The following is a 13,378-nucleotide window of genomic DNA, read 5'->3' as shown; positions in this document are numbered from 1 at the left end:
ATACCGGAAATTAACAAACAAGCAGATGCGTAACAAGAGAAAAGGTCCTAAGACTGAGCCCTGAGGTACCTGGCCCTGCATGGCCAGGAGGTTAGGGCGCTCGACTCGCAATCTGAGGGTCGCGGGTTTGAATCCCCATCACACCAAACATGCTCGCCCTTTCAGCCGTGGGGCGTTATAATGTGACGGTTAATCCCACTATTCGTTAGTAAAAGAGTAGCCCAAGATTTAGCGGTGGGTGGTGATGACTAGCTGTCTTCCCTCTGGTCTTACACTACTAAATTAGGTACGGCTAGCGCAGATAGCCGTTGTGTAGCTTTGCGCGAAATTCAAAACAAACAAACAAACCTGATGTACCCCACTTGTGACATTAATCCAGTTTGATTGAACTCCCTTTGTAACTACCCTCTGCTTTCTTCCATCCAGTCACTCTTCTATCCAATTTATTAACGTATCTCCCACACCTATAGAAATATTTTTTAACAAACCTTTTATGTAGCATCTTGTCAAATGCTTTCTGGTGTCTTGAAAAATCGGAATAGAAAAACCATGATCGATATAATACTAAAACGCCAAAATTCCCGTGCCCCGAATCTGCACCTAGCGATGACTTTCTCTGTTACCCAGCTTGTCTGTCTGAAATAATGAAAGCAGAATACACATTGGTAAAAACTATTATTTTGTTTCTTTTAAGTTTAAAATATACAGTAGAAATCATTCTTTGGAACTTAAAATCGTTTTCTTTATCTTATTTTTTTATCCTTAATTTCACTTTGACAATTGAATCCTAATTCTTGAGTACTAGATTCCAATTTCCATGTGGCATTTTACTGTGAATACGAGTCTTGCGCATCTTATGGTAGTGGTAGTAATAGTAATAAAGTATCACTGTATACCGAAATTTGTAGTAGTATCTTTCTGTCGTAATCTTGTAAGTTAATGTTAGCTTTAAGTTTATGAAATGATAGTAGGTCTAATTTCTAGTTCAGCTTCTATTTTATTTTTATTATTATGTTAGTGTAAAATTTTACTTAAAGTTAAAAATAGCTGCCTGAATAAATAGATTAGTAATACTAATAGTAAAAGCCTTATGTTGTTGAACTTATAATAACAAATACCTATGGTTTTTATATATGTATATTTTTTTATATTTAAAGTAACTAAATGTCATAAAAATAGCAGTTATGACCATGTTTAAAAATTGTTCATGATATTTGACTTCAGGTAAAAAAAAATTTTTTCTCTGGTGTTGGGGTTTTGCACCTTTGTAAAGGAGCTTCAGGATAGAGATCCAGTTTTAATTTAAATTACAATTTGTGATTGGTTCTGTGTGATGCAGCATCTTGATAAAGTGGCAGAACTTAAAACACTGTGGCATCAAGTTTATTGTTTTATCTAAAATCAAAGGCCATGAATGTTTCAAACATGCCAAAAAATTCTTTTTGCACAACAAGAATTAAAAAGAAAAAATTGTCTTGTTACATAGTACTAGTACTTACTAGTGTATAAATATAAACATTTATTACTGATTGTAGGTTTTATCATTGAAATTTAATCTTCTTTTTATCTGTTGTCATTTTAATTGGAAAGACAAATTGATATTCTCTCTCTGTTTTTAATTTTAAAAACTTCTCTGGGGCAATAAAAACATTGGGGTTTGTGAAAATATTTCACATAGGGCTATTTGTATGATTAGACCTTAGATGGAAAAGCTGTCATATAAGGACAGGTTAAGATCCATAAAATGGTTTTATCTTAAAAAAAAAGAAGACTAACAGGGGATATGATTGAGGTTTTTAAAAGAGTTGAAGGAGGTAATAGTTCAATGCATCATATGTTTTGTACTTAATGGTGAGATAGTAGGGCTAGAGAATACAAATATAAATTTTTGCTGGGTCAAAATTCTCTTTGTATAAGACAATTTTATTTTTCTAACAGACCATTTGGACTTGTTGAAAATATAAGAAGAAAACTGATCCTCATTTATTCTTATTCATTTGATTTTATTTACAAATTTTAAGAAATAAAATTGAATAGTGAACTCTTGCATATTAACACTTAATAGCATATCACAGTTTTTTTGTTGTTTTTTTTACTGTATAGATCTACAAATCTCTGTGTTTCATTCATTTCAAAGCTGAAATATTTTTATCTATTTAATAACTTGCAGCAAGGAAAGTGTGAAATTAGGAGTATCTTTTAGTAGTTGTTAACAATTTTTTATTATTGAGAAAATGGGCACTTTTAGGATACAAGGGCAGGGGCTTGATCCTACCCACCCACTCTCCCTGTGCACATTTATTTATTTTTTATCTGTTGTTATTTCAGTAAGAAAGAGAAATGTATGCCCTTTCATTTTTTTTCTTGGTTGTAAAAAACTTTTCTGAGGCAAGAAATACATTGGGTTTTGGGAAGAGGGTTGATGATTAGGATAATGATACTTGGTGTAGAAAGTTTGTTATACAAGGAAAGGTTAAGATCTCTGAATAGTTTCAGGGGATATAATTATGAGGTTTTTAAGATTGTTAAAGGAGTTGATAGTGTCAGTTCATCATTCTTTTTGTACTTAATGGTGAGATGGTAAGAATTATTTGGGAAGAGAAATTGATACTCTCTTGTATAGACTTATATCTGAAATCGTCTTTTCTACCCAGTAACTCACAGCAAGGAAAGTATGAAATTAGGTGTATCCTTTAGTAGTTGTTGACAATTTTTTTATGATTGAGGAAAAAAAAGACACTTTTGGGGCATAAGGACGGGGGCTTGAGCTCACCCAGCTAGTCATATAATCTGTAACTCTTATTTTTTCAAGATAAAACTATTTCCTAGTATGGCAACCTTTCCATCCCAGAACCTTTTTCCCAAACCTCAATGTTTTTCTTGATTCTAAGAAGCATATTAAAATGATTTCATTATACAGACTTGCAAGGTTTGTTTTAGAATAATATATTCAGAATATTGTATGCTTGTACTTGGAAAAAAATATTTTACCTTTGTGTAACTTGTTTTTGAGTTTGAAAAAATAATCAAAAAAGTTTTTGTACTTGAAGTCTTAGATTTATAATATTTTATGTGTTGTTTTATTATTAAATTTCTTATTTACTTTTATTTTCAAAATGAATAATATTTTTATATGATACTGTACTGAAAAATAGGTCTTTAACATTTTGACATTAATAATTTTGTTTCACTTTATGATGTGCAGTACATATGAAAGTATATTATGTCATCCAGTATTACAAATTTTTTGTAGGTGTTCAGACAAAGTTTTCAAGATGTATTTTGTAATAGGACTTCACAATCAATGGGGAAGTAGTACTAATAGCTCTTTTCAGAAAAATATGCCATTAATTCAAAAAGTGAAAGATAAACTATAGATCCGAAGAAGACGAAGAAAAGGAAATGAAAAGCTAAAGTGTATGGAAGAATTAATGGAGAAACAAGGTTAACATATTTTTCTTTTCTGAATTATCATCATTATAAACTTTATGAACTTTTTCTATGTATTTCTTTTCAATACAGAAATTATTTAATTTATGCAAATAAGGAAAAATAACTAACTGATTAGGACCTTTAAACTGATTGCTCTCTATATTTAATCAGCTAAGCATGGTTTATGAAACTGTAAAACATTCTTAGAGAATATGAAATTTTGAGAGAATTTTTGTGATACAAGACTGTTTTAAACTGTTGGGAAAGAGTATTGAAATTACAACATATAACATAACGTGGATAACAAAGGAACATTTAGTTCTTTTAAAATGCTCTTGCACACCTACTCTTGAAAAAAAGTTAAAAAACCCATTGTTTACTTTTCAGAAAGTCATCTACTCTCTTAATCTACTTGTTTAGTTCTGGCCTTGTTGGATATACAAGACTGATTAGTGTTAGAGTTATTATTTAGTTCATTTAGTGATCAAATATTTAATGATTATTTAGTTTTCATAACAAGGATGTTAAAAGTAATTACTGTACAGGCAATAGTTATGACAAATTTCATTATGTAACTCTGTAAGAGTCATATGTTGTGTGTGTAGTTCAATTGTTGTAATTTGATGTCACATTACGCGAACCTTCTGTATTTTTCTTGTTGCCTTCAGTGAGTATTGTTACATCATAGTGTCACATAGTTTATAGAAAGTTCTAGGGCTGAGATGGGAATTGTATATATATAGGTGACCAAGTGAGTGCAAGTAGTTAAGTCACAAAATGTTAAGTTAGTGAAAGTGATGTCAGACTGTGTGATTGTTAGTTTAGCAAGTAACGGGCAATATTTTAAAGTAAGTTTCTCAGTTTAACAAAGATAAGGAGAATAGTTTGTCTTGTCAAAGGGTGTTCTAAAGTAATTGAACCTGCCTTTGTAGACTTTGATGAAAAGGTGATAATTATTTAAAGTTCTGGATACAACTGTGGTAACTCTGGGGGAATGTGAATTTTTTGCTGATACTATTGTTATAAGAGTGGAGAAGAAATAATTCATCATGTCATGACAAGAAAAGAGAATTATTTAAAGCTTTAGATACAACTGTGGTAATCAATATTGTACAGAGTTTTTCTTGTACATACATTTGACTTGTTTTGAATATATTATTTTAAAACAAGTGGATTGTGTGCTGTCCCTTTATTGTTCAAATTTATCACAAATAAGTCACAGACACCTACTGTAAAGAATCCAGCCCCATAAACATGAAAGGCCTCCACTACTGCTGGTGGCATTTCATTCCATAAGTCAGTCACCCTGTCAAAAAAATAAGATTTTCATAACTGGATTATAGTTTGTTTTTTCCATATCTTAAACTTTTGTGCCCTCATTATTTGATCTTCAGCATATAAGGCAATGAGGATAATCTTGTAAATTTCGATGATATTACATCTTACCTTCAATCACCTCTTACTATAAACTTCATGTAAAAAACTTACATTTTTATACAACATTTATGACAATACAATTATCATTAAGTGGTTGGTAAACCGAGATGAGCTTTTATAAATTACCAATATTTTGCATATTGCAAGGTTTTCCAGCGAGACATGGTGCTTTCTGTTCAGGAAGCAATTGTTTTTTTGCCAAAAATATTGGCTTTTGTGGAATATACATATTTTCTTTGCCTAATTGTGCTTTTCGTCTTTTTGTTTAGACTTATTGTTGTTAAACATTATGCCATTTTTTTTTAGGAGGGACTTAATTTTGTTACTAATCATGTTGCTACTTATACAGTTTTATGTTTTTTTTTTACAATGTTATCAGGCATACTATTGGCATTAGAAAATATTTCAATAATTATTTTTAACTGTAGTTACTGTATTAAATATTACAAAGTTAATAACTTTTGTTGAATATTACATGTACAGAAGCAAGGAAGATGAGGGATCAAAATATTTTCCTTCTAGCAGCATCTGGACAGGTTTGTCGACTCTTAGATGGTTTCCTGCCTTTTGATATCTTCAGTCTGTAGTGCTTTGTAATAGATCTTCTTTGATCATTACAAACTTGTACCACTTATCTCATTCTGCAGTAAGTAACTAACAGATCCTAAGGTGTCTAAGATTACAGGTGAATTAACTTATTTTGCACAATGTTTTAATTATTTCTGTTTAGGTACATGTCGTATGTATCATAACATTTTGCCATGACAGAAACTACATTTGTGTTCAAAGGTATATGTAGAATACAGGGAAGAGCCTAATAAAAAAGAAAACGCAATACATTTATAATTTTTTCCCCATCATAGCAAGTTAGTAATTTATTGACTTGTGTGTATATGCAGTTACTCTCAAGAGGATAAAAAGATGGCTGCTTTTCATCCAATATAATTGGCGAAAAGTGATATAGGGGAACAGGGTGTTGCTATGGGTGATTCTATCCAACCAATGTAAGCTATTTTCTATTGAATTAATAAAGTTTATTCATATAGTTTCATCCATTATTATACAATATCTTCTATAATGTCTGTATTAATAACCTTTGACTTATTGCTTGTTTTTAAGATTTATAAATAAGCATCACATGTATGAACTATTTTTTACATGCCCGTTTCAGATAACTTTAGTTCAGCATGTAATCTTGTTGCTTTGTCTTATTTTTTAAAACTAGCTGAGAGCTTGTTTAAAAGGCATATTACAACAAAAGTAATTGTTTTTGGTAACATTATTTAGTAACTACAGAAATAAACTATATAAATCCACCTGTAGTATGAAATGCAAAAGGTAAATAGTACAAATAAAAATACAGCACCTCTGATATGCAGTTTGACTGCATTGTGCTATTCTTAAAGCCACTAGGGTCATTACTAAAAAAAAAAGCTTATATATATATATATTTGTCATTTATAAATTTGTTGCAGTAAACTTGTTTTTCCTTTATAAGGAATGTCCAAATAGTTATTTGTGGTATAGTGTAAATGCATTATGAGATAACATTCACGTATACCTTTCTATTATACTTATAAATGCTTAAGTTTTATTTCCTTCATCCATTTATTAGTTTAAACTTTTTTATACTAATTTAGAACCTTTGAAAGAAAAAGAAATAGCTGTTAAGTGTAATTAATAACTATAATGAAAAACAGTTTCTTTAATGAAACACGAGTCATATTGAATATTTAATGAGATTAACAAAATAAGTTGAAAAACTGTAACTTAGTTAGGGTTTGTATTGAGCAGTAAAGGGACATCAGGTACTAATTACTTTGTGGATATATGTTTCAAAAGCCCAAAAATACTGATAAAACATGTTGTAATGTTAATGTCTAATTACAAAAGTGGTTTCAACAGAAAAAAAGATAGAGAAAATGACAAAGTATATCTTTGTATGGAAAAAATAAATTAGAGTTTTACTTATTCAGATCAGTACTATATTAAAATAGTGCTGGATAGAACTATTAAGCAGCTTGAGAAGAGCTTTAAGTTGTGTGAATAGAAAATCCATTGAAACTATATTGAGTTAATGTTTCTAAAGCTCACCTGAATAAGAAAAGAATCTCTCTCTCCAGTTCTTCTGTGGTAGTCATTCAAAGATTTTGTATATATTTTAAAATTTAGATATTAAACCCTCTCAACAAAGAGGGTTTAAGTGTTCAACCCTGAACACTTAACAAAGAAGAGAATAAAAGAGATAAACATTAAGAAAAAACAAGAACAACGTTAAAGATACACAGCCATATTCCCCCATATGAAAAGCCTGCCTTAAAACATACAAAAGATTTCAAGTAGCATAATGTCAGAACAGTTTCAGCCAACCCAGTATAGAAGTCAGAGAGACATGGATACTCCTCTTAAAATCATCCTTATTTCTACTTGCTTCAAGTTCAAGTGTGGTGAATCCATGAGTGGGTAACACACCTGCTTTTCTAGCAAAGAAAATCCTGCCATGGTAAACAGTCCCTCTCAAGTATCCCTGAAAAGAGTAGCAGACCAGTAACTAATTAGTAATCAGTCTTAGGTGATTACATAAGGTACTACAATCACAGTGATTAAACAAATTATATCTAGGTGAAAATGATATTTTAGTCATTAAAAGAGGTAAATCTTGATAAAGCATATTGTGTCTGAGAAAGAATTGTTAACAGTATTTCTTTGTTATTACAAGCATATTGTGCCTTGAAATATAAGATAAAAATATATCTGTCAAGTCTAGAAATGGAAAATCTGAGTGAAACTTGCATCTTGAAATGGAAGGTTGAAAATAAATCTTGCCAATACTGGAATTTTTTGCCAAGCAAAAACAAGCATGTTATTACTGGAGATAATTAGTTCTTGATAAAGCTGTTTGTTTCTTGAAGTGGAAATAAAACAATAATTATCTGTCACTACTGGAAATAAACAAATCTTGATAAGGGTTTTTATCTTGAAATTGAATGGGCAAAATAATTCTTTGTCAATTCTGCAAACAAGGAAGTCTTAATAAAGCATATTTGGTCTTGAAATAGAAGGTTAAAAGTAAATCTGTCAATATTAAAGACAAAAGCTTAGGTAAAAAAAATGTCTTGAAATGAAAGGTAAAAGCAAATCAATTCATCACAAGCAGTATGCAAATGCTTATAAAACAACACATTTGTAAGTTATGAAAATATTCAAAATCCTCTATTATAAGTTCATATAATTTTAATATAGGAAAAAAAAAGTTATGTTGGAAGCAATTGAAGTATGATTGTCATTTACAATTGTAAGAATTATGGTATAGCTGTTTTGACACACTTCAACTAGCACAAGAGTTTATCAGCAAAGAAATATTGGATCCAGATTACCGTCTTAATGTATTTCTTTTTGAGATGAAATGGCTTTCTTTTATCTGTAAGAAATCTGAATTTTTTGCTCAGAAAATATAGGTTGTGTTCAGCCACAACTGCTTCATCTTTTTAGAGAAAATGCCTTTGATTTCTGTTTATATTGATTTGTTTACACTTATTCTTATTCCCTAAGTTTTCTTTTCAGAAAATTATCTTCCTTCTTTTTTATTGGGTATGGTTGTGAAATGAATATTTTTGAGGATGTTAGTAATGGTAATAACATTTTTTTGTATTTTCCATCATCTGAAGAACATTAATGACTCATTTGTGTTCTGTCAAATACATATGGTTGGCCAATATTAGCAGTGTAGAAAACCACACAATGAAAAAAAAAAGATAATTACTGTAAATTACAATTGTAGCATTACATATTTTAGCTGGATATTGTTTAATCACACCAGTTTTGTGTGTAAATGAAAATAATCAGTATATTGTTTATATTTTTTGTTATGTTTGTAAATTATAAAATCCTTAAGGTAAGTTTTGTTGCAGTGTGGTGGGAATGAGTGGCTAGAAATACATATATTAAAGCATTCTGTATATCCAGAGAGAAAGAGAGCTGATTCTTTATGAGTTTCTTGAAAATTGAGCTGGTATAAAAAAAACTGTGGTATAACTAGTCAGACATAATGCATAAATGACACTTGGGACTTAAGCAAGGGTTGGTTTCAGAGATTCCCTGAATATGTGTATGGTATACAGGAGCACAACTTTTGCTAGGTCCTGAATATCATGTAAGTTGTTCTGGGTGTGCTCTGTATGTTGCAGTTCAAGTGGACGTTGTGATAAAGTTCTGACAAAAGTTGATCAGACTCATTTGAAAACGTTTCTGTTAGATGGTATTCAGTAGATTGTCACAACTGCTGCAACACTTCATCACATTATATTATTGAATTTTAACATTACCTCTTCTCACGTAATAAACCATTTTCTTCAGTGCAGAAATACACAGAATACTGTATGAAAATCAGATAATGTTGGAACAATTTATATAAAAATTACATTGGAATCTTGGACTTTACTTAGAAACATATACTGGAAGCTTGACTATATTATTCACAAAAATAGTACAAAAACGTTAATTGAAAATATCTTTCTATCTTTGATTTCAGTAGTAAGTTTAATTGTTTCTACTTCTTGTATTTTGATATGTTCTCTTGTCTTTGATCTCGGTCGTAAACAATTTACATTGTTTCATTTTAAGTTGTTCTCTGTCTTTCATCTTCATATATTTACGTTGTTCAACTTTATACTGTTTTCTGTCTTTGTCTTTGATCGTAAGTTTAACTTTGTGTCATATTATACAGTGTTGGGTACGTCATATTAAAACGATTTTTAATACGCAAATCAGCAAGTCATATGACAACCATGACCTATATAAAGCCGTGGTGGATGTGCATTCCGACATTGTTTGGCATTTTATGGGTAATGTGAAGCCACCTAGAATTGGTCGTATGTTGGAAGGGTATGTAAAAGCTCTTTCAGACGCAAAATATCCATACACCCAGCTCATAAAGATGTGTTCAGATCTGGCATAAGAAAACAAAGAAACATGGATCAACTTGTGAAACAAGGACCATCCAGAAAGAGACCTGCGATAAGTCGTACCCCAACCATGAAAGCAAAGTTTGACGTCTTATAAAAGTTTGAGAACCTGTTAACACAAAGATCAGTGGTAGAAGTTCTCCACATGCCTGAAGCAACAATGCGCAATTTAATCAAGCGTGATCTCCGTCTATAACAGCGATACAAGTCACGTGTACACATATTGCTTCCACGGCCGACATATCCATTGAACCGTCGCATATCAATAGCAGCTAGAGAAGAAACGGATGTTCGTGCTATTTCATACGAAGACATGTCGTTCAAGTCGACTGTCGTATGGATTCCCGTGCGAATTGAGGTGCTAAGAAACCGTCGTTTACTCTACCCACCCCCTAAGTCATCAGTTGCTAATAAAACTGAGAGTTAGAATTTGGAATTGTTTTCTATTTTATTCTTTCATTCTAATTCTATACCACAGTCCATAGAAAGCCAAAAACTAAATCAAAAATGTTTCTGGCTTGATTTTCATCATGTAACCAAAGATTAGTTCTGAGTATAAACTTGTGTTTATTTTGATACACGATGATTTCTCTGGGTTTCTAAATGTCAATTAAATTGTTAAGGATTATCACCAAGTCATGTTTGACTTTTAAAAAAAGAATAAACTATTATTTAGAACCTACACGGAATTTCAGTCCATCCCTAGAGAAGAAGAGTCCATCTTCCAAACGCGATAAGGCTATCGAGATTTAGTATGAAATACGGTTTGAATAGCGTATATTGCTTGCTTAATGTGGAATCAGCCTTGTAAAACTGGAATTTTTCGATCTTTTAATCGTTATGTTGTTGATACACTCTTTGCCCCGTTGATTTATTTTTTTATTGGGGGGGGGGGTCAGAAATGATTATAAGTCATTTATTCAAAATTTCTTAGAAAGTGTAGTCGAGGGGAAATTATCACCATTCTACGGGTTCAGTGGGGCAATGGGATGTAGTAAAAGTGCCAATTACTTCCACCATTCGTTAGTGACATCAGCTTTTGAGATTTGTGTTATGCTCTTGTAATACACTATCAAGCAGGTTTCCATAGTAACCATACTCAGTGGGTGGTTGATACTATTGAACATTTTATACCGATCAGTTGTCTGGCTGTGGAAGTTGGTGGAGTTTGTGTGTGTGTGCGTGCGTGCGTGCGTGTGAAAGAACACAAGCTGTAACGTTGTGTTTGAAAATATTACACGCCTTCCCTCTTATACGTAAATGTATAGTACCCAGAAGTAAACTGTGACGTAACAGTATTGTATTATATAAAACACGTCAATTACAGAAATGTTTCTTCACGTGATTCTTCTGAATATCACATCTGTTTGTATGTATTTAGTGTAAATAACCAAACCAGAATATAAAATTTAAATGAAAATACTGCTTATATGTAATGATTAATTAATAAATGCAATGATGAAGTTTTAAAGAAAAAATATAGAATAAAAATAGCATCATGTTGATTTCGTATGGTTTTCTCTGGCCTTAAAGGACATACTGTAGAAATGTAATATTTATACAGCTCATCTTATTGACAATGTTTCGCACATACATTTGTCACAATTACTAATTTTCTGGCGTGTGTTTTGCATATTTCAGTTACTTTGTTTTTATTAGATTATGATGACGCTCGAATTAATTAGGGTGCGGCACTTTTGTTTATAAATTTGTGACTAAAAACTAGAAAAATATATTTTTTATCTGTAATCGTATTTGTTACGATGTGTACACTGTATAGTTTTGTCATTAAACAGAACTTCGCAACAGTGCAAATCAAAACGCTGTAAGAAGTCTAGTGCATAACAAAATAAAGTACAACTAAAATTCGCATCATATTTAAAATTACATACAAATATTGGTATTAGAGATCGACGCAAACCTAGTTATTTATCGCTTTTGATGCCCTCGTTGTTTACTAAACATGTATAACAAACCCTGAGCTGTTTGTTTTTTGATAGTTATTTTAAATTGTGTAGACCAAATATAGTGTGATTTGGCAGTATTTCGTAGTTCATCTTAATATCCAGCAGTTACTCTATAGGTTGGCCCCCCAATGGCACAACGATATGTCTGCGAATTTACAACGCTAGAAACTGGGTTTCGATACTCGTGGTGGGCAAAACATAGATTGCTCATTGTGTAGCTTTCTGCTTAACTTCAAACAAAGAAACTATAGGTTGTCTAGTAAATCTAAAGTATCTGAAATGTGAAAAGCACGCGTTTCATGAAAACGTATTACTTGACATAACTTTTAAAGGTCGTCTCCTAAAATCTAAAGTTTAAAAGGCATGCAGCTACAGATAAATCTGAACGAAGGAGACTGAACGACCACAAACTTGTATCATGAATAAGAGATATTATGTAATTACAAACCTGCATCATAGTAAAACTGTGCAATTACAAATAACCTTGTAACTGTAAACAAAAAGTGTCATGAATGAAACTTTAAATATAAACAAAGGAACACACTTGTTTCATAAAAATAAATAATTAGAAACAAACTTATATAGAGCATGGAAGAGGAACTCTATGCAATGATGGCTAAATTCAATGTAACAAAAAATTAGCTAATAAAATTTAACACAGTTGAATGGCTGGTTAATAAAATATAAAAAATAGAGTGGTTTGTTGAGTTCAAAATGGTAGAGTGGATGGTTAATAAAAAGTAGAGTGATTTCTTAATTAATTTCAAAATGGTAGAGTGGATAGTTAATAAAAAGTAGAGTGATTTCTTAATTAATTTCAAAATGGTAGAGTGGATAGTTAATAAAAAGTAGAGTGATTTGTTAATTAAGTTCAAAATGGTAGAGTGGATGGTTAATAAAAAGTAGAGTGATTTCTTAATTAATTTCAAAATGGTAGAGTCGCTTGTTAATAAGATGGAAAACAAGAGTGGTTTGTTAATTAAGTTCAAAATGGTAGAGTGGGTAGTTAATAAGATGTAAAAAAGTAAAGTGATTTGTTGATTAAATTTGTAATGGTGGAATGGCTGCTTAATAAGATATAAATAATTAGGGTGATTTGGTGATAAAATTGGATATAGTATTATGATTAATTAATAAAATATAAAATAACAATTTGATTATTGATAAAATTTCAAACATTAGAAGTAGTGAATAATAAAATTTAAAAGAGTAGAGGAATTATTTATTTTCTTTCTGTGTTAAATGTGAATGGCAGTTAAAAACTATTTCGAAATTTTTTTATTGTTGACAGTTTAGAAATTGTGAAATATATGTAGTGAAAAATGTTGTGAGCAAATATTTGCACTTTTAAAAGTGGACATGTATACAAATTGTATGTTCATAAATACTGATAATATACGTATATTTAACAGTCTGGTCATCATGTGAGAAGGTTTTGATGTTAACATCTGCTTTAAGATCCTTTGATGAACACAGCGTGGTCACAAGTAAATAGACACCTAATTTTTCGTCATTTAACTGATTTATGCTAACTAATTTGTGTTCACAGAGCACTATATAAATGAAAATGGTCCGCAT

The 13,378-nt window shown here is 30.9% G+C and overlaps 1 protein-coding gene across 11 annotated transcripts in view; it reads left to right on the top strand.

Moving 5' to 3' along the window:
* The first annotated feature begins 596 nt into the window (after positions 1 to 596).
* Positions 597 to 13,378, top strand: part of LOC106459222 (serine/arginine repetitive matrix protein 4-like) — a 132,965-nt gene continuing 120,183 nt past the window's right edge. For 5 of the 11 annotated variants that reach the window (XM_022385673.1, XM_022385672.1, XM_013918826.2 and 2 more), the window contains exons 1-4: positions 597 to 665; positions 3,254 to 3,444; positions 5,353 to 5,515; positions 5,769 to 5,873. In XM_022385673.1, the coding sequence (XP_022241381.1) occupies positions 5,851 to 5,873 (23 nt within the window). In that variant the 5' untranslated portion in view covers positions 597 to 665; positions 3,254 to 3,444; positions 5,353 to 5,515; positions 5,769 to 5,850. Of the gene's footprint in view, positions 666 to 847; positions 932 to 3,253; positions 3,445 to 5,352; positions 5,516 to 5,768; positions 5,874 to 13,378 lie in introns of those variants that run through there. The other 6 variants (XM_022385675.1, XM_022385669.1, XM_022385668.1 and 3 more) reach the window with 5 other exon arrangements.

The sequence above is a fragment of the Limulus polyphemus genome, unplaced genomic scaffold (genome assembly GCF_000517525.1).
Source record: "Limulus polyphemus unplaced genomic scaffold, Limulus_polyphemus-2.1.2 Scaffold578, whole genome shotgun sequence".
Taxonomy (NCBI): Eukaryota; Metazoa; Arthropoda; class Merostomata; order Xiphosura; family Limulidae; genus Limulus; species Limulus polyphemus.
The sequence above is the reverse complement of the archived record's forward strand: the minus strand, read 5'-3'. Positions and strand labels throughout refer to the sequence as shown.